The sequence below is a fragment of the Ascidiella aspersa genome, chromosome 1, assembly GCF_963924565.1.
Source record: "Ascidiella aspersa chromosome 1, kaAscAspe10.2, whole genome shotgun sequence".
In the NCBI taxonomy this organism is placed as follows: domain Eukaryota; kingdom Metazoa; phylum Chordata; class Ascidiacea; order Phlebobranchia; family Ascidiidae; genus Ascidiella; species Ascidiella aspersa.
The window spans coordinates 24,791,765-24,812,696 of NC_139447.1; the positions used below are offsets into that span (position 1 = coordinate 24,791,765).

The 20,932-nt window shown below is 37.6% G+C and overlaps 1 protein-coding gene across 1 annotated transcript; it reads left to right on the top strand.

Annotated features, from left to right (window-relative positions):
- Positions 1–19,575: 19,575 nt before the first annotated feature.
- On the top strand, positions 19,576–20,922 carry LOC146168459 (succinate--CoA ligase [ADP/GDP-forming] subunit alpha, mitochondrial-like). Its single transcript, XM_083389094.1, has one exon. It carries the CDS (start codon positions 19,648–19,650, stop codon positions 20,641–20,643), a length of 996 nt encoding a protein of 331 aa, XP_083245220.1. The 5' UTR covers positions 19,576–19,647; the 3' UTR covers positions 20,644–20,922.
- Positions 20,923–20,932: the final 10 nt, after the last annotated feature.

Consider the following 20,932-nt stretch of genomic DNA (forward strand, 5'->3'; position numbering starts at 1 on the left):
GTATAGTAAGAAAGGTAACTTTTCCAGTAGATAGCCATATTTCTGTCCTATAATGTATTTCTTTTTCGAGATTCTCCAATCAGATATTCCGGGGCCTTAAATTGATTAAAATATGTTTGAGCTGTTTATTAGGGCGGAGTATTTAATTGCGAACAAAAACTTTTTCAAAATATATGTCGTATTTTTCTACACTGTAAAAACTCGAACATAATTTATATTTTTTTTAGATATATTGGCAAGATAAAACAAATTGCTAATATGCTTAAATATTTCTTGTTCGATTCAACATAGAATATTACATTCTAATGTATTTTTTTCTATAATTGTATGAAAATCTAGGTTATAACAAAAATAAAAACAAAACTATTCCAATGACCTCATATTCGCCCAACAATACTAACGGACAAAATCAGTCAAAAATAATGCTTTACCATGCAAGTCGTATTTGTTTTACATTATGTTTAAATATGTGATATATTCAACCAAATAGTAACCAATCAAGAAACCATTTCGAAATATGTCGATTCATCCCCGGGTGTAATATTTATCTCACAAAATGGCTGTAACATTCTTATAAAGTCAACAAGGCACTGTGCATATATCACATTATCGCAAGGGACGCGTAGAAGATATAAAATGCGCAGTTCAGCGAGAGAATTTTATGTACGTTATAAGCGACATTGTATACACCGCTCAGTAATGTACTCCCCTGAGTGTTGCGACGAGATACACATAAAATACAAGTTCAGACAATTTTGGAGCATCCCTTCGGAATTGAGTTACCAGCCAACGCATATTGAAATCGTGTATCTTGCAAGAGCTTGTATTTTAAAGAAAAACTGTAGAAATAAGATAGGGAGCCTAAAATTGTTTTGTTAAGGCTAAATACTTGGTAAATAAATAAAATCAAACCAAAACAAACTAAGCGTTGTTTAGAAGTGAGGACGGCGAGACGCACTAAAGGTAAACATTTAAACCGAGAATTTCGCTACAAAATATCTCTCCTACGCGCATCCAAATATAATTTATACTAATTGTTGATCATTTGGTGCCAGGCAACGCCTAGACACGGTCATACCCACACAGAGGATACGGTCATAAAATAAACATGGGACGGAACGCATACTTAAACCTGCTGGTAAATTTTTACAATAAAAACATTATTAACCCAAAGAAACTCGCACGCTTCAATTACCTACGCATATTGTTAACCTTACCCCATTTTGCAATATTTAAAATGACCTTAAACAAAAGCGTGTGTTATTCATGTTTAAAGTGCTTCGCCAGGTGATTAGGAATTTTTTGCATTTGTAATTGAAAATAACTTCCAAGATAACAAAAAAATATGTCGCCTTTAATCATGTTTCTGGTAACTTTATAATCAAAATTATTGAGTATGCCGAACGACAAACTTATGGCTCATAAATTTTCAATTGCTATAGAATTTTAAAAATTAAGTGGATTGTTAAGTAATACGAAAGATATATTTTGGTGTAAGTTGGTCGATTACTGTCATTTTTGCCATCAATTCAACGTAAGTCGATTTTGCCCCTTTTAATTCTTATTTTGTTTAAGTTAATATTCATTCGACTTTTCTGAGTTAGTCAAAGTCAGTTAATAAGTTCTAGTCTTTTAAAAGAAAAATATATTTCGCCATAAAATAGGGCGTCATCAGTCTCTAGAAAAAATATCAACACAACAATGCACACACGTAAAAGAGGGCGAGAAAATAACTTCATATATAAGACATTTTGCCACTTGTATAAGTTACTCTTATTTTATTAACTGTTTTTATTGTTAATGATGCTATTCAGGTGGTATAATGTAAATAATTGTGCAAACGGAATGTGCAAATTATTTGGTTCTCAAGTATAAAACAATTAAGCTGTAAAGTAATACAAGGGGCTTTGTGAAAAGTATCACCTTCACTATTAATCTCGAATATTCCCATGCGATTAAGTTATGACGTTTGAGTTAAATGTTTCAAAAGTCATAACTCAATCGCATCGGAATATTCGAGATTAATAACTACAAAACCTGTATCTTATTGTCAAAAATATGTCGCCAAACAAGGCGAGCGACTTGACAATTACGACGCCCTATGCGGGGCGCAAGCTGCGCTGTAGGTAATCCGATAAATTCCATCGCTTGTCGCCTGGTTTATTTCACGAGTAAATTTATTGTAGCCCGGCCAGGCGGAAGCTTAAGCGTCATGTCGGGCAGAAAATTCGTCCCGAGATTTAGCACGACCAGGCCCCTTGTCACTGGTGTTTAGAGAATGACATTTTTTGTGCTTTCGTAGCGCATAGTGTCACCGCCATATGAAGGCCATCGCGTTTAAAGCAAAATGCGTGAGGTAAAGCTGGAGTTGACGACAACCGTTTATGTAAACATCTATGACTAACACGCATAATAGCGGTACGGTTTAGAGTTAGACTAATCCTTAATCTGTTAAATAAATCAATAATTGCTCTGGGTTTGTTATACAATCCAACCCAATAAACGAAGTCCGCGCGATTGGATATTCGATTTCGCTTGAGAACCTTAATCCGTGCATGCGCAAAATGGCGGACACTAATTACAATTCTGAACTGCAGGTGTTAAAGTTTATATATTAATCGTGCACCAAATTTGTAGCATAAAGAGGAAACACTCACCTAATGTTTATACCTACTTTGGAACGCAGATGGATATCAAATTTAAAACATCGCGCGTGCGCAGTAAGTTCAATAAAATATAAGCTGTTTTTCGGTACAGGCAGACCTGAAAACAAGCTTACGAAATTTAATTGACATTTTTTTACCAAACAATTTTGATCTGAAATTATTAACTCAAAAATCCCTTGCACAAGTAAACCACAGCATCAAATACATTTTTCGACATAGCCAAGACCAGTTAGCGGCTAAACTTTGCTACCGTAGGCAACGTCAACACACACCTGAATGGAAATTCTTACATCACTGGCCAATCTTATTCCATCTGGAACTAAAAAAAACACTTGTGACAACCTCAAAAACTTATACGGCCAATGCGCCACCACTCGTCACGAATAATCTGCCTGACACATCACTCTCTACCTTGGACGGATCCGACCGAAGTCACTGCGGGGGTCGTGAGACCGCGGCTGTCGAAATTTGCCCTCCTGTGCATAGGCGCGATAAGGTTGCTTTCCTTGACAACTTGATTCTACTTCGCCTCGCCGAAATTCGGGCCGCTTTCGCTGGGCGGTAATTATAGGGCCTTTGTCAGGCTTTGTTTAGATAACCGAGTCTTTAGCGATGACAGTCGCTGCTGGTGCTGCTGCAAATCCGCTCCCCCTTTAGCATGGCTAAGCCGCGTGACCCTGCACTTGCACCGAAGCAACCACCAGCGGCAAGACATCCGCAAGCTCGTGTCCAACAAAGGTAAAGCTCAGCGAGTATTAAAATATTTTGCGCAATCGTTCCGTTTTTCGTGCGCAACTTTCAACTTATACTTTGGTTTCCGTCAACAAAAAAGGTAAATATCGCGACAAAAAAAGAAAAATCTCGGTGTAACGTATTAAGTAACGATATAAATATCACAATGCCGATAGAGCTCGCGTCGTTTTTAAGCGCAAAGAGATTGATTCCCTGGCCGTTAACCGAAACGGGAGTTAATCGTCACACAAGCACTGATCTGTTTTGACTCAAGTACGAAAAAATTCGAGTCATCTCCAGCCCAGAGTGCCCATAAAAGGAATTACCAGCGTCGGCGCTATTTGATCTGTCGTCGACAACAGGGTCACTGTCGCTGGCGTGAGATATATTACAGCAAAGAGTAAGCAGGCCCCCACTCCGGCTTGTTCTTCACCCGTCACGGACGGGTGCACTTGTGACGCATGCCGGTGGTGCGCCGTGAGGACGGGTTAAGGCCGGTTTAGACAGATTAGAGGCAAAAATGTTTTCGCGGGACACGTTTACAAAAAAAATTTTTCACTTGTCCTTTCGCTCGGTAGCGAGAAAGGAGAGCGGGTGTGGGGTGAAACCAGACGATGCAAGCGATTAAGGAAAGGGGCAAGGCGAGCGCATTCTTGCCTATGGGAGGCACAAACATACGACCCTTATCGGGGCAGATAACCTTTTGAAAGAAAGGCGCCGTAATCCCTTAAATAATTTTGACTTGCATATAAACACGACTCAATGCCTCTTGCCTTTCGATTGACAGGCCTACCCGTTCTAGCGGAACAGCGCGTAATGCGCGAACGAACCTTGAGAAGATTTGCGTCGCGTTTGCAGTGCAGGATTTTCACTTATCATTACGGCAAACTTGTCGACACTTCGTTTAGCGGCCACCATTTCAATGCTGGGACGTTTTCCCAGGCGGCGTATTAATTACCGAGTTTGTAAGTTGCGAGCAACACGGGCAAGTCTGCCTGCGCGCGCTGTTGGTGCGGCGAGTGGCCGCACCCAAGGGCTTTGCCGATGTTACGCAGCGAGGATGGCAGATCATATCACAGCAACAACTGCGCGTTCAACGCAGCGTTTCATCTATTTCGTGTCGTTTGATTGGTAGCAATACACACAACACAATTTGCTTAAATAGACAAAGGGACCAAATCTATCGTGACTGTATACCGAATCGTAAGACAATCCAAATAACAATGTTTTTTCACACAAGTCAACTGCATCACTATGTATAGTAAAGTTGACCTTCAATTAACAAGTCCAATCTGTTTAGTTAAGATGGGGTCAATATACCTACTTTAACATCCATCAATATACCTATTTTAAAGAAGCAACGCTGCGCATTACACAACATTAATGTGGTGTTCTCCGTTTAATTTAAAAATAGCAAATAAAGAATGCTACATTTAATTACGGTCCGAAAATTGCAGCTCGGCACTTTTGTGTTGAAAAGAGTAAATAACCCTGGAAATAGTGTAATGTCAAAGTCAAATGAGAATTAAAGTGTCAACATGAGCTTCAAAATAAATTTGTGCAGGTTTCGCCAAAACTTTTCTTTGTAGTGCGCACACTCAATTCCCACTTCGCGAAGCTTTTGCCGAGGAAACAACAGCGGAGTCAGCGACAGAAGAGAGAGCAGCCGTGCAATGCCGCGAAGTGCCAAGTCAATATCTCCAATCTAATCAAATTAAAGGTTTGTCGTTACCGGGAAGGGGCTCCCACGGCGCCCCCGGGCCTTCGCCGCGCCGCTCAACTTGTCGCAATTGACTCTTTTCCACCTGTTTCAGCTCGTAGCGACATCGTACGGGCGCTACCCGCTACCTCGGTCGCCGGGGCACCGTTGGGCATTGGCGAGTGGTCTCGCGGGAGGCCGTCAGCGGAGTTTGGCAAGCAGAATTACTGCATCCGTTGCGCATCGGGGTGGCGGTTTGGCACAAAAAATATTGCCACTTTGACACGGCGCACAGCGGATATCGGGTTTCGCATTCGCATTTTTCCACCGTTGGCGATCGCAAACTTTTGCGCCACCGGTTCTATGTTCGCCGTTTGCGTTTTATTTTTGAACGCGGAACTTCGACCCTCAAAATCTATGACGAAGGTCTAAACTCTGCTAAGCAATAGGTCCGATTTAAGATTTCGCAAAAATATATTCTAAATTTTAGAACAAAACTTTAAACCATTAACAACATTAGCTCTTAAGAATGATTGAAATATTTGTAATCCGTGAATTACGGCAACGTCTCGATAACGCCCGCGAACGTCCTACAAGTAATCGCACATTCCAAGTCGACCGCCAAGAGACTTGTAGGTGTCCTTGTCGCGGAGTTATTGGAGGCGACAATGACACTCGTGCGAGCCGCAAAAGCGGCACGAATTCGTAGTCTGGCAATCTTAGCGCTGCAACAAGGCAAAGCAGCGACCACTGCAAGGACCCTTATCCCGTCATCATATTGCAAAACGAGGGGCCTTGTAGGTTGTAGGTGGCCGAATCGTGTTTTCACAGTCGTCGCTCTGTTTATGTAGGCGCCCGACACAAACGCGCTCAAGTTTGTCAGTCACTCTCAGAAAATAGTTTTACTTTTTAATATTGTCCGCGCTGAATGTAAATGCCTATTTGAACCCGGCATAAAAAGTCAATAGCACACTTAAACAATATTTCTCTCAATGAATAACTTTGAATCTATAGACGTTTAATAGCCCATAGTGGGTATGTACTATGTATGATCTTTATGTTGAGTTAAGCATTAAAAAATTGCTACTTATGGAGTTTAAACACAATTTCGACATTGTGTTACGTTTTACTGCCTACTAGCGCCCGAAAAATTAAAACAAATTTATCACATGGATTGCGGGGCTCTTTTTGTTTGTTACTTTGACTTGGCTTCATTTATAAGATTTTTTATGCTTTTAAAAGTAAAATGTAAAAAATTGAAGTTAGTAAATTTGATTTGCAATTGGGTAATTGGTTTTCGGTTTACACCTAAAAAAACAGATATATTTTTGCCAGATTTTTTTGCCTAACGTATATAACTTAAAAAATAAATGGCCTAATACAATTGTCGTAGTATTTGTTTCAGAGCAGTTATAAAGAAGAAGAATTGTATAGCATATTGCACGCTATATGTGAACTTGTGAAGCTATATAACATTTTACCAAAACAACAGTCGATTGATTGGCCTATTATGCATATTTAAATAAAGTTATTTTAGATTGGCAAGTTATTCTTGTGATAAGCTTTTTCGTTTCGATATGATTTGGTGTTAAAACTGTGATAAACCCATGTTTTACCCATGTAAAGGAAATTAAGTCCGAAAAATGTGTTTTCTTTCTATTTGTGCTTTCTGCGTTTCTTTTCACGTGTTTTCGGGTAAGCCATTGAGATGCATGAATGATATTGCAATAATTTTCTATGTGCTTAATGCGAAACGTTTAAAGTAAACGTCTGGCCAACTGAAACTGAATAAACACATTTTTCCCACTTGGCGCGATGAACTTAGGTTTAGTTAAAAAAAAAAGGTTAATTGCACACCAGTTGTTTCGAAAAAAGAATTTTCTTAAGACTACTTGAAATATGACGTAGTTGTGACAGCATATGTCCCCCCACACTTACAATTCAGATACGCCATTGCAACTTAGACCGTGCATTTCAAACTAACTGCATTAGTTGGCCCGCGACAAAATATAGTTGGACCACGTGGCCAAATTATTAAAATTGGTAAACTTGTCTTTGTGTTTGTACCGGAGAATGAAGGGTGGTAAATTTACCAGAATAAAATAAAACCAAAATTTGGCGGGAATTCTTCAATATCTGATAAAAGAAACTTGAGATACTCGATTTGGGTTATTGACGAATAGGGCGCAGTACTATATGCTAAACTATTTTAGACACAGTTTTACTTTTCTTTTTTTTAACATTTTGTTTTACTCCAATCCATAATACGAAAAACTGCAACACCGCGTTACCATTAAAAGTGTTTGAGTTATCGTAAGGAAAAACTATTTTTCCAGCTTTATGCGAGATATTTTATATTTATAGACTAGGTTTACATCCTTTGGTTCTCCTTCCGTATAAGCCTGAAAAGTTCTATAGTTCATCTAATTTGTTTTTGCTAAAGCTTGCCTGGATTGAAATGCGAAAATATGTTAGTTTGCATGTATTGTTCATTAATCATCCTGACGATAAGGGGGCTTTATTGATTGTATGCATTTGTAAAGCGATTTTACTGTAAAAGTATTATTTCCTATACGTTGTATAGCTGTGCAAAATGACTATTTTAGCTTCTGGCGTTATATCGGCACCTGAAAGTTAGGTTCTATACATTACAAGTAGCCGACTATAAACAAAAAACAGCAACCAAAATATGGCTTTGAATACCTTTTCCCAATTCGAAATTAATAATTCGGGTATGTCATATCTCGGCCAACATTTGTGCTTATCCGAAGTTCGTTTGTCTATCTTATGATATGTCGAAGTAACAATTAATAGAAGTGTAGACAAACACACGATTTCTATGTCAAAGGTTTGCCCTGATTGGACTTATAATACCCTGCATAGCTGACATTTAGACTCGTAATTTTGGCAAGTTTAATAGAATTTAATCTGTGGGTTAAACGTTTTAAAAGTTTGGGTTAAACTACCAATATTGCTTATATCATAAATTTCACTATTCTATTTTTTCTATAGCACTGGCATATTGCCAAATAGAAAGCAGCGCTGCTTCGACAAAGTTGGGAGGCGAAAAAACTCGTGTTATCGTTTTCAGCGGTTATCATTCGTTTCGCAGGGAATGTTAAATATTTAGATGTAAATGCCCAAAAGGAAAATTGGACGAACCCCGTGCAGGGCTTTGTCGAGACTGGCAGTGACATAATAAGTCGCGGCTGACAAAAAAATTGTTTTCGTCCGAACGTTGACTGGTATGTGCGTGAGCACAGGCTGTAAAACAAAAGTTAACAGCCTTATGCACCCGACCAGGTCCAAATAAAACTAATTTATTTCCGACGGAGTGCTATTTAAAGTGACGAAACAGTTGGCAGCAACATTTTCGGACGTTTTTTATAACTACTTAAGCTTGTCGTGCTTATATGGTGTCAATCACACTAGAGGCAATACCCGGTAAATTATTTTCACCGAACTTGAAATCGAGATGTTATATTTTTTGTTTGTAACCACAGGCATCCGGCACCATTTTTATCACTTGTCTTCCGTTCATAAAAACGTAGTTTTGTGATTCTGGACTGTTTGTGTTCGTTTCGTTTTGTTTGGAGTTATAGTTTATCCCATTTTAATATCAGAGAAGTTTAACGCTATTTCTAAAATGTGCATATATTGCATTATTTATATTAATCAAGTACAAAAGCATATTCTCTTAGTTTTGAGTGTTGTGAGCAGTGTATCTTTTAAAAAAAATGTTTGTTCTTGCTAGACCCACTTGACTCTATTTGCTGATCTTCAACAAATTACAATAATTTCGTTAAACAGTGAACGCTTGCCACAACTACAAAAACAAAGCCTACAAGTCTTACGTATATTTAATATTGCGGTAAACAATCGAGGCCGACTGTAGAAAATTACGACGTGCCAACACTTTAGCCTTGGGTCGAGCAACCTGCGGCCCGCGGGCCAAATGCGGCCCGCGAAACCAAAGTATGTGGCCCGCGGAGTGCTTTGGTTTTTGGCCCGCACCACAAAACATTTGGGCAACTGTTTTAGATAACTGTTAAAATATTAAAACTTCCTGACAATTCCTAACTCTAGGTCACTTAATATATAGCATGTATTTTATTTAGTTTATTACAATAACCACAGTATGAGGTGGGAAGCGATTTACCTAAAAGTACCGCCAACAGTCATTTTAACCGTAAAGCAAATTTTAATTCCTCCACGAATAAAATCGCCTTAAACGATATCCTTTTGTAGTGCTATTGTTTTAAAACAACCATGGAATTATCGCTGCAGTAGCTGTTAACAGTTAGTTACTATAGTTCAGGGGTGGGCAAATGTATTCAATGGAAGAGCCATTTGCAGAAAATAAAAGTACCAGAGAGCCTCAAAATTATTTCAATACAAAAACGGTAAATAATGTAAGTTCAGCAATAATAACAAAATTGTAATATAGCAAAACGGTATCAATTCAACACAATAATAATAACGGTAATAGCAAAATAACACGCACAATATTTATCAATATCGGTCTTTTGTTTGATTTGCTGATCTCTGAAACCTTAGCAATAACATTGCGTTCACTTGTTGTTAGCTAACTCTTTGATTCTATGTCTAGTGTTACGTCATAAACGAAATTCTAGCTTTAAAAAAAGAACTCTTTGGTAGCCGTTACAGTTGTTTTGGAATTTTCCAATTCGACTAGAAGAGCCACAAAAAACATGCCGGCGAGCCACATGTTGCTCGCGAGCCGCAGTTTGCCCACCCCTGCTAGTTTGTTTATAATTTTGAGTCAAACTTTATAGCAAAATTCCTTGGTTGACGGAAGCAAAAAACGAAAGTAATTCTAAAGTAATGTGGCCTGTTAACAAAAGAAAAGTACAAAAATGGGTTTTGGATGCTGTTGCGGAAAGTGTACGAGTTGTGTTTAAATAAAAACAATGAAAATTGAGGATAAAAGAATGTCAGTTTTGTCCGAGAATCTCTGCGTTTGCAAATGTCAAGTGTACCTCTTTTTTGGTCAAAATATCTGTAATGGCACTAAAACGTCATTCAAATAAATATGTAGTCGGAAAAGGAAGTAGTGTTTGCTTTACAACCGTTAATTTGGCATACTTAGCACAAACTTGTGCAACAGGACTCAAAATCAAAACGTGCACATTGTGCGCACAATGTGCACTTGCGATATGTGACGATTAAATGCACATTGAGTACTATCGCTCAATGTGCAACTTACAATGTATCAGTGAACGTTATACAGAAAAAGAAATAACTTCATATTAAACGATTTTTCCGATGATGTTTTTGTATGGAAAAGATCAAATAGGCTAATGCATGTTATCTTTCGTGCCATTCTTTTTATTATGATATATTTTCTATTTGAGTTCCAATTTTATGGATTTCCGATTATATTGAGTGAATTTATTATGCATGTTATTTTTCGATCGATTCTTTTTTTTTAATTGAGTCCCAATTGTATGGATTTTCGATTATATGGGTTAAATTTTCCAAACAAATAAGTTAACAACTGGGGGTAACTAAACCTGCAAATTTAGCCTTAAAACCCGTAAAAGTGTTTTTAAACGTTCATAATTTTTAACTACTCTACTTATGTGGGCATTGTTATGACGTCACTGGGTATCGGATTGTGATACTTTTTGTTCACGATATTGGTTATCGGAAAAAATGTCACGTTTTGGGCACCCCTACCCAATTGCATGTTGATAGGACCTTTTAAACGTAAGGCAACACTTCTTGTATTTAAAGATCTATGTTTGACCATTTTTAATCTAATTCAACTGCAATATTGCATTTTAATTTTGCTAACTTAGAAAAAAATTGGTTAGAATTAGTTGAACATTGAATAGCGTTGCGTCTGCTTAGATTGTTTGTGTTTGTTTTTAAATGATCAATGAATCCTAAAAATAACTTTCGTAATTAGTGGCTCTATCGACCTCTCTGATTCACTGCATTTTGAAAAATACAAGCATTTTTATTATGAAATACATTTAAAATGAGTGATTGTACAACGTTAAGTCAGGTCATAATTGCGTAAATTTAAAAAACTTCAACACAAAAGTCTATTTTGCAAAACAGAAAATTGAAGGAGTCACGGCACGCATATAGCACAAAAGCAATTAAGCGAACAAAAAAATACTCACTTCAGGGCGAAATACCAATCGTAAGATAAAAAGTTGGAAATGGTTGAATGGAAAAATTTTAAACGAAAAACTGCAGCACCCATATTTGCGAAATATTTTAAGCAAGATTATAAACGAAATACTATCGATAGGTAGGTATGAAAATGCGACAGAAACAAATTAAATATAACCTCAAATGACAAAGGAAAATGAAATTATAGTAAAAATAAATGAAAAATGAATAAAAAAGAAAAGGCTATCGAAATAAAAAAAAAATTAAAAATCAATACACTAAAGGGAAGTTGAAGACGAACGTAGAAAAATACTACAGAAACATAAAAAATATATAATGTTAGATTACAGAGAAAAAAAATAATTACTGAAAATAAAAAGTAAAGGCATAGGCCCACATTTATGCAACATCCAAAAAGGTAAACAATGCCGAAGTGTTACCGAATCTGAACCGTTTTTTTGTAAAATTTTAAGGACCAGAACCGGAACTGAACCGAATAATTTGAAAGAACATAAACCTTAACCGAACCCCAACCTGTAAACAAAAGCGGTTTACTCGAAATTTTATGACAAAAATATGAATATTGATTAAATAAAACGTTGATTTTTAATTTTTTCTATATATTATCAATGAGTTGCTGTTTTTTTAATACATCACGTAACTTAGCTTAAATGACTTTACAATTCAAAAATTATTCTTGCCTCTAACCAACGAGATTGCAATCCGTGCTCAAAATGCGTCCGATTCTCTCGGTATCCACCCGGCGAATGACGATACAACACAACGCCATCCAAAACGCAACCGCACACAAAGTTGTCACGCAGCGCTAGAAAAACTGAGACTTCGAAATTCACACAAAGTCCTATCCCTGAGGGAAAACCAAGTCGGTGGGTAGCTGACCCGAACGGCGATTCCCGCTGACAAACGCATTAGTCCGGTACAAAGGGTCTACAATAATTAAATTTGTGACAATCTGTATATCTTCTGGTAAGTAAGAAAAGTACAAATCCTACATCTGCCTGTCTGTCTGTTTTTAATTTTTTTTTTTTTTTTTAGTAATAAAATAGATAGCGAAAAAAAAACGAACAAGAAAAACAAATCAAAATAGTGAAGCTCTCAAGCAGCTAACGACCATTTACTGTCTGTTTTTAAGTTCGATAATAATAACCGGCTGCCGGACAAATAGCGCCTTACCATCACACGCGTTGGAAAAAGTGATCACGGAAAACAGAGTGTGCAACTTTTTAGCCACCTTTGCCGTACCGGCACATTAATAGCACATCAAATTCAAGTGAGGTGCACATTAGATGCAGATTTAGTGTACATTTGATGCAAATGTCGCAAGTGCACAATGTGCGCACAATGTGCACATTTTGGTTCGTGCACATTTGACAAGTGCACATTGTGCGCACAATGAGCACCTTCGAATGCGGTGCACATATAGCAAGTGCACATTGTGCGCACAATGTGCACATTTTGGTTTTGAGCCCGTCTCAACTTGTGGATCCAACCACATTAGCTGTTTTTTGAATGAGTGAATTTCCAAAAGTCGCTCTCCATCATTTTCTTTGGCAATTTGCAGAATTTAAAATATATACTGGACCAACACTGAACTATTCCTTTAGCACTACTAACACTAAGTCTACCAAATATTCAACTAAAACTTATCTGCAATAAGTACTAGGCGATTAGAAGGATTAAGGCTGGTTCACACTAGACGCGTTAACGTCTAGCGTTTGCGTCTGGCGTCCAACGGCGTCCAGTTCACACATAACGTGTTGCCAGCGTTAACGGCAAATTTCCTCGCTTCTAACCGGAAAGCGTCAAAGTTTAAATATTTAAACTTTTCCGCAACCGAAAGCGTTTTTTTAAAACGTTTTACGTTAACGCTAGACGCGTCTAGTGTGAATCAGCCTTTAGCCTACCAAAATAAAACATTGTCCAGGTAACCAGGACATAATTATAGAAATGTGAATCGGTACTGTCCAGTTTTGCTAAATTTTCTGTTTAACTTTGAAAGATTAACTAGCAGTATTTTTTCTCAATTTATGCAAGTAGCCGCAGATATAAGAAGCTGAAGCTGGACAACTTTATGTTTCACCCTTTCTTTATTTTACTTTTACGTACTCATAACCAGGGAGTCGAACCGTTTGACTTTTCCGGTTCAGGTTCGGTTCGGGTTCAAGGATTTTTTCGCAATACGGTTCAGTTCCGGTTTCGGTTAGGAGCAATTTAAAAATTCCGGTTCAGCTCCGGTTCGAACATCGTTATTTCAAAACCGGTTCATAAAGTTCCGGTTCAGATACAATATAATTTGCGTTAAATCTCAAAATGTGGGTCGATAAATGTAGAGAATAATCTTTGCATTGTAATTCATTTAATCTAAGTTCCGTGACTTATTACAAAAACAGCAACTCAATATTGAAATATGTAAAAAATAAAAAATGAACGATTTTTTAATTATATGTGTTAAATATCAAATAATGAAAAAGTGAGCCATTTTCACCCAATTTTCCTCCCCAATTCCTCACTGAAACAAATTTCCTCCCAAAAATTTTAAATTCCCCCCAAAGAGAGCCAAGTGCGTGGCTCCCTTTGAGAACCACTGGACTAGAGGAAACACTGGGTTGCATAGAATTTCGCGTATATAAATCTAACGCTTCTATGCAGTCGCAGTTGTTTTGTAGTCACTAACGTCTATATCAGCTGTTTTCAAACTGGCCCTTGGATTCCGTGAAGCTATTTTTCTATGAGATCGTATAACTTCGTTCGAAATAATGTCAGATTATAATTTGCATTACCAGTATTGTTTTTAAAACTCATTATCCGTACAATGTTAATTTGTTCCGTTGTAACACCACCAAAAAGATATACGTTATTCCATCACAGGCAACAAGAATTCATTGTCGGCATGCAACTTTGAATTCTTATTGGATAGACATCTTCCGTACACTATATATACTCATTTATAGCAACACGAGGAAATAGTTTCGTTCCTTGTTTTTATTTTTAAAGCTTCAACATTGTATAGCAGGACAGGTTGTTTGATAACAAAAAAACAGCTCGTGGTGAATAATAGTGGTGCAAAACATATTTTTTTTGTTTTCGGAGACGGATACATTTACATAAATGCATACATTTTTGCACGAATCTCATATGGCTCTGTAGCAACGTTAAAGCAACGCCTATCTATAAAGGCGTTGGTTAAAGGTAGAATATTTTTTAAAGAAAGCATTTACATCTTTAGAAAAATTAACTTCACAGATTACCTCATAAGTCATAACGGGACTTCTAAGATAGATAATCTTAGAAAGCATTAAAATACGAGCAGATGACGGGATGGCCTGTTGGTTAAAAAGGCAATCCTTTTTACCATAAGCAATCCTTTTGCCGGAACGTCGTTCCCGACCCAAGATCGGAAATTCGGTAATTTATATAACAATTTTTTTAAACTCACACCGGTATGTATAATTTTGATAACTGTTAAATTTGGCATAAACGTCATTGTAATTGTAAATTGGCATAAATTTAAATTTCGAGCTAGAGTACGTGCCACGGACCAGAGGCGTAGCGAGAGTATTTTGCGCCCGGGGGCAAACTATAAATTTGGCGCCCCCTCTTTTTTTTCAGAATATACCGTACTTAATTCTACGGAAAACAGTTCAAATTTTAGTAGAACAATGTATTTAAAGAAGGAGCGTTTTGGTTACACAAACTACACGTATGACTCACTTAGTCACTGTAAAACATGAATGATTTACAACTATAGATTAATTATTTTTCTTGATTTTACTGTCGCAAACTGGTTAATCACGTCATCGAAATCTGTTGTTTCCAATGTTTCTCGTTCAACGCTAAGAATAGCAAGATTACTGAGACGATCCTGTCCCATTGATGCACGCAGATAAGACAAAATAAGTTTCAAAACGACCGCTCACAGCTTGCAATTGAAACTGCTATTGTTAATAGAATTTGTAGCGGAATTCGCAGATTCGGAAATACGTCATCTCCATAAGACACAATAAAGCCAAGAAACTCCTAAGGAGTTTTTGGTAGCGCTTCAGTTCAGCTACTGAGCAGCATTCGGCAATCACCAATTTCAATGAAAAGATCGTTCCCATTAATGCCCGTGTCGTAGAAATTTGCAAAATCTGCACAATTTCGACGCGTTGCATCCTCATCTGTGTCAGATAGAAGAGTCTTTAACGTCCAGCAAATATCCAAATTTATTGTTCAGGTCTTTTAGTCGTGAAAACACGTGTTGACATCTCATGTTGAAGCCGATTAAATACATTCTTCATAACGCGCACAATTTCTTCTTCTGATGAAAGTCCACTGCATGTCTTGCCAGTTGTCCAGGCATTCTCTTACGTCACCTGATTCTTTTGTCCACCTCAATCCCCAGATCGAGTGTTTTGTTTTGGCCTGTTATACTGCAGCTTGGCTTAAACCATCACGAAATGAGTCCTGGCTTTTATAATGATTTTAATGGTTTAGTTTTGTGTTCATTTTGATTTTTATGATGTTCTATACTTTACATTAGAATTACACGTGTAGGTGATTGACGACATAGTTCATGGATTTGCGATTTGCGATCTTTGCTACTAATTTTTAATAGTTTTTCAGTTGTTGGACTATAATTACTACTTTTACGACCAATTAGGGCTATGTTTAGTCGGAACAATTATACGGTATAGTTGTGCAATTGGGTTGGGCACCACCATGGGCGCCCGCTCGGGGGGGCAAGTGCGCCCCCTGGAATTTCAAAATACGATTATTAGTATTATTTATAAGTATAATATGTATTACTATGAAGGTTAAAAATATTATACATTATCCATTGCCCCCAGTTGCGTATACATGGGGCGGGAGTTCTTACCCTCTTTTTGTAAGTGATATTATCGTTTTTGTCATGGTTTAACAAACTGTTCGAAGCGGCGTGCTTTTTAAGTAATTGGGTGATGCGTCTTAATCTAATCTAATGCGAAACCAAAATTGAGTGCAAAACGCCGTTTTTCGTCTTTTGTTTGGTCGACCGTAAACGCTGGAGGTTTTTCTCTTTCGTTATTTGTTTAGGTTGACTGATTAGCAAGTGGTCGCTTTTGCTGGACGTATTTGGCTGTTTCTGATTAGTTTTTTCATCACGTCTTGCAATCACCATTCTATGACGTCATACTGTCACTGTTTTATGACGTCATTATTCATTAACGTCAGACGAAAAATAGGGCAATTCCCTAAGTTGAAAATTCAGGACCCCCCCTTTTTGATTTTCTGGTTACACCCCTGATTGCCCCCCCCTGGAAAATTTTCTGCGGGCGCCCCTGGGCACCAATATTACGCCTGTACAAACTCCGTTTTTTTGCCCAACTTAACGATTGAAACTTCAAAACAGTTCTCGTTTTTTTTCTTGTTGTTTTTCCTGTTTTGTAGACAGTTGTATTTAACACAAAGTCTCTGTGATTACCATTGCATGTTTAACAGAACTTTTTCGCGCTACGTGTGACCAACGATACACATTTACTCTTTTTTATGTTGTCCAACTAATATGTAATTCCAAATACCGAATTGCTTTTCGTAGGAGGCGCAAAGCGCAGGACCAAAGGAGGCGCGGTTTAATAAACGTTAAGAACCACTAAGCTAGACGAAACCAACTGCACGCAGAATCAGTATCTTGGCTGCTGTGATGGCTGGTAACAGCATCAGTCTGGGTGTGGGTGGCGTATCAGATGACGTCTGCCACAGCCACTGGTGCTATCTTGCTTGTGGTCGTTTTTTACCCTTGTTGTGAAAAATTTGAAAGCCCCATTTTGGCGCCCCTCTACCTTGGCGCCCGGGGACATATGTACCCCTCCGCACCCCCCTAGCTACGCCTCTGCCACGGACTAACCACGACGTCTTTGTGCTTCGGAATCTCCCAGAGCTGTCTTTAAATATTAAAACAAAAAGAACCAGTTGTCTGCATCGTTTAATGCCAACGACCACAGTATATCATATCTGAAGCATCATTATAGCATAATTGATTGACCGTATTAGAGTGAAATAGCAAGTTAGACACTTTTAATCCAGTACTGCAGAATACCTACTCCGGGCAGCCACGCACTTCCAAACCTCTAAAAAGGGATCAGTGTATTTTTCATACTGATAGATAGTGCTAACAAACAGACAAGTAGTACTTATCATAGAATCAGATCACAAAATTGTAGAAATCCGTGGGTAAGTTTCTATGAATTTCCTGCAAACTACTTTGATGATTTATCGCTACAGCGAAGACCGGGGGCATTTAGCTTAAGTTACTCAATAGTAACTTTTTATGCGATAACAGTAAGATTTACCGGTCTGCAATTTTGTAATAGCCGGGTTTAACGCAGACGATTTATATTTATATAGTGTAGGTTTAATTTTAAATTTCAAAAACTTTGGTTCCGTTATTATTACCGAAATATTGCTATAATCTATTTGGCGCTGTTTCTACAGGCAAAAATCAAAGAACGCCAAGTATGTTTTAACTCCACTAGGGATGGATGTTTAAAGTAGGATTTTCGAATCCTAGTATGTTTTTTATTGAAAGATGCTATTCACCAGTGTTGTAAACAAGTAATTTTTAAATAACTCAATTCCCAGTCAAGTCGTTCGTAAAATACCTTAAGTCCAAGTAAAGTTTTTTTTTAATAAATAACAAGTCCATGTCTTAGGTTGCCAAAGTCAAGTCCAAGTCAAGTAATAGGGCAAGTGAACTTTAAGCCAAGTCCTTGTATAAAAATACAACATTAACTGATAAACTTGTCCGATTATGACTAATAACTAGGGATGTTCAAAGTAGAATCCCAAGGTATTCTAGAATAATAGGTTTCGAATCTAGAATAACGAATCCAGAATAGCGAATCCTGGTATATTTTTATTAAATTATCTAACCTTGGTTTTGTTTGGGGAAGGGATTAATCTTAATCTACCCCACAGGGCCTAACAATCACAGCAATAAATCGCCCAAACAATTTGCTAACATGTGTACATTATAATAAAAAAATCTCCCATATGTTTAACATTCTTAACAACTGTCATTTGAAGCAGTTCTGTCAACTGTCCAGGTTGTTGCCCAAACTTATTTATTTGCCAATAGTGAGTACAATGAAACACTGCACACAGAAGTCTTAAGCAATTCGGTCCTGTTTTTTAAAGCATTATTGGGTTTTAGTGCTTCTTTTTTGACTAACATGATCTGTTATGCAGTCAAATAATGTACTGCAAAGAATACAAAGCTACTATTGACATCACGAATTCTTGACAATTACGCTGTGCATAACTGCATAACCTCGCTGAATATTGGCCTAAAGTTGACCTTAAGTAACCCTATAGCGCATTTTGTAGACGACCAGCATGTTTTACAACGTAATATTACTTTTGCAACTTAATGCATTTAGGGCAATTGCAAACTCCAAACCAGATATTACACCTTAGTCGCTCGCCCAATAATGCTTGATTGACACTTAATTATTAGACGATTATGCAATAAATTTAAGCCTAAGATCTTTGGCGGAAAGGGACTGTCCGGCAATGTGATGACAATCTGCATTTATTTAACATGGTGAAACAAAATAAACTTTTGCTTGATCAACATTTTAAACTTAAAACTGTATTCACCCAATAAACTGTATTCACCCTCTATAAAACTGTGTGAAAACTCAATTGCTTAGTGTGAGACTACAACTAGTCACTGCAACATAGCATAGGGATGTCCGATACATTTTTTTACATATTATTCTGATACATTTTATCAGATATTTCTTACAAGGATGATAAAGCCTATGCCAAACAATCTTAAGACATAAAGTTTTGGCAGGGTATGGACATTGAGGTGTCCTGAAAATCTAGATTGCACACTTCGGTTTAAAACTCTAGCTTGTATGAATAGTGCACAAGATTTATTCCGGTATATAATATCTTCATTTAATCACTAAAACTATCTAAACAAAATGTATCAAAATGGTTATAAATTGTGTGTCATGTCTTGTAGTGTGGAACCCAATGAGACTTACCTGTGTGCATGGATTTTTTACAATTTTATCCAAAAAATATTTTCAGCTAAAACACCCAAGTCTTAACTAAACTACATACCTCATTTTAGTATAGGAATAGCGGCGCTGATGATAATAATGTACGGCAAAAATGTTACTAGTACACCTAATGTTTAGTAATTGCCTATAATTTTATGAACAAAAAGGACTTTTACATGTGGTTAAATGCCCCCTCTTCTTATCCTTCCTTGCTACAATCTAACTTTGAATTGATAAACAGTATCAAACTCGTAACAACAAAAATATCCATCATACAACATGTACAATGAAATCTATTTTCATACTTTAGTGACCCTGCATATTTAATTTACGTAACTATAAAAAATTTGTTAAAATGTTTGCCACCGCTTTTCCACGTGCTGTTTCCAACTGTGGAAAGCAGTTTGTAAGAAATGTTGCATATGACGCCACTCGCAAAAACATGAAAATAAATATGGCAACCAAAGTGATATGCCAAGGCTTCACTGGAAAGCAGGGAACATTTCACAGTAAGCAGGCGATTGCTTATGGCACCAATCTTGTTGGTGGTGTCTCTCCTAAAAAAGCTGGAACTCAGCACTTGGGTCTTCCAGTATTTGAAACAGTCAAGCAAGCACGTGAAGCAACTGATGCCCATGCATCAGTTATCTATGTTCCCCCACCATTTGCTGCTGCTGCTATTATGGAAGCTATTGATGCCGAAATTCCTTTGGTAGTTTGCATTACTGAGGGAATTCCACAACAGGATATGGTTCGCGTTAAAACTCGTCTGCAAGGACAAGACAAGACCCGGTTAATTGGCCCAAATTGCCCTGGTATCATCATGCCTGGTGAGTGCAAAATTGGAATCATGCCAGGACACATCCACAAGCCAGGAAACATTGGCATTGTGTCAAGATCGGGAACCCTCACATATGAAGCTGTTCACCAAACAACCAATGTTGGACTTGGGCAGACCCTTTGTGTTGGCATTGGGGGTGACCCTTTCAATGGCACTAACTTTGTTGACTGTCTTGAGGTATTTTTAGGTGATCCACAAACGGAAGGCATTCTGTTGATAGGTGAGATCGGTGGTGGGGCAGAGGAAAGAGCTGCTGCTTATCTGGCTGAGCATAACACAGGGCCAAATGCCAAGCCAGTGGTGTCATTTATTGCTGGCCTCACTGCTCCACCAGGAAGGAGGATGGGTCATGCTGGAGCTATTATTGCTGGTGGTAAGGGAGGTGCAGAAGAAAAAATTGCAACCTTGCGAGATGCTGGTGTTAATGTTACTCTTTCCCCTGCCGAGATGGGAACAACAATGATCCAAGAATATACAAAATTTTATGGAGGAAGAAAGCAATCTAGCTAGACTTTTATTTATTATAAAATTGTTGTGTAACATTTTTAATTTCTGTGCACAAGTTCAAAACGATTTGTCCTAAAATTGTTACTTTTATTTGGTTAAAAAAAATTCACTAGCTTTGTCAAACTTTACAATGAGATAGCAAGTGTCAAAATCCCCCTATTGTGCCATTTCTGGCATTGGTGTAACAATGTATTTGTATTGTCAAGGATTCTTTATTGTTTTGTTATTAAACTATATTATCTCACAATTATATACAAAGAGTATACATGTGGTCGCTGCAGATTTAGGTGTA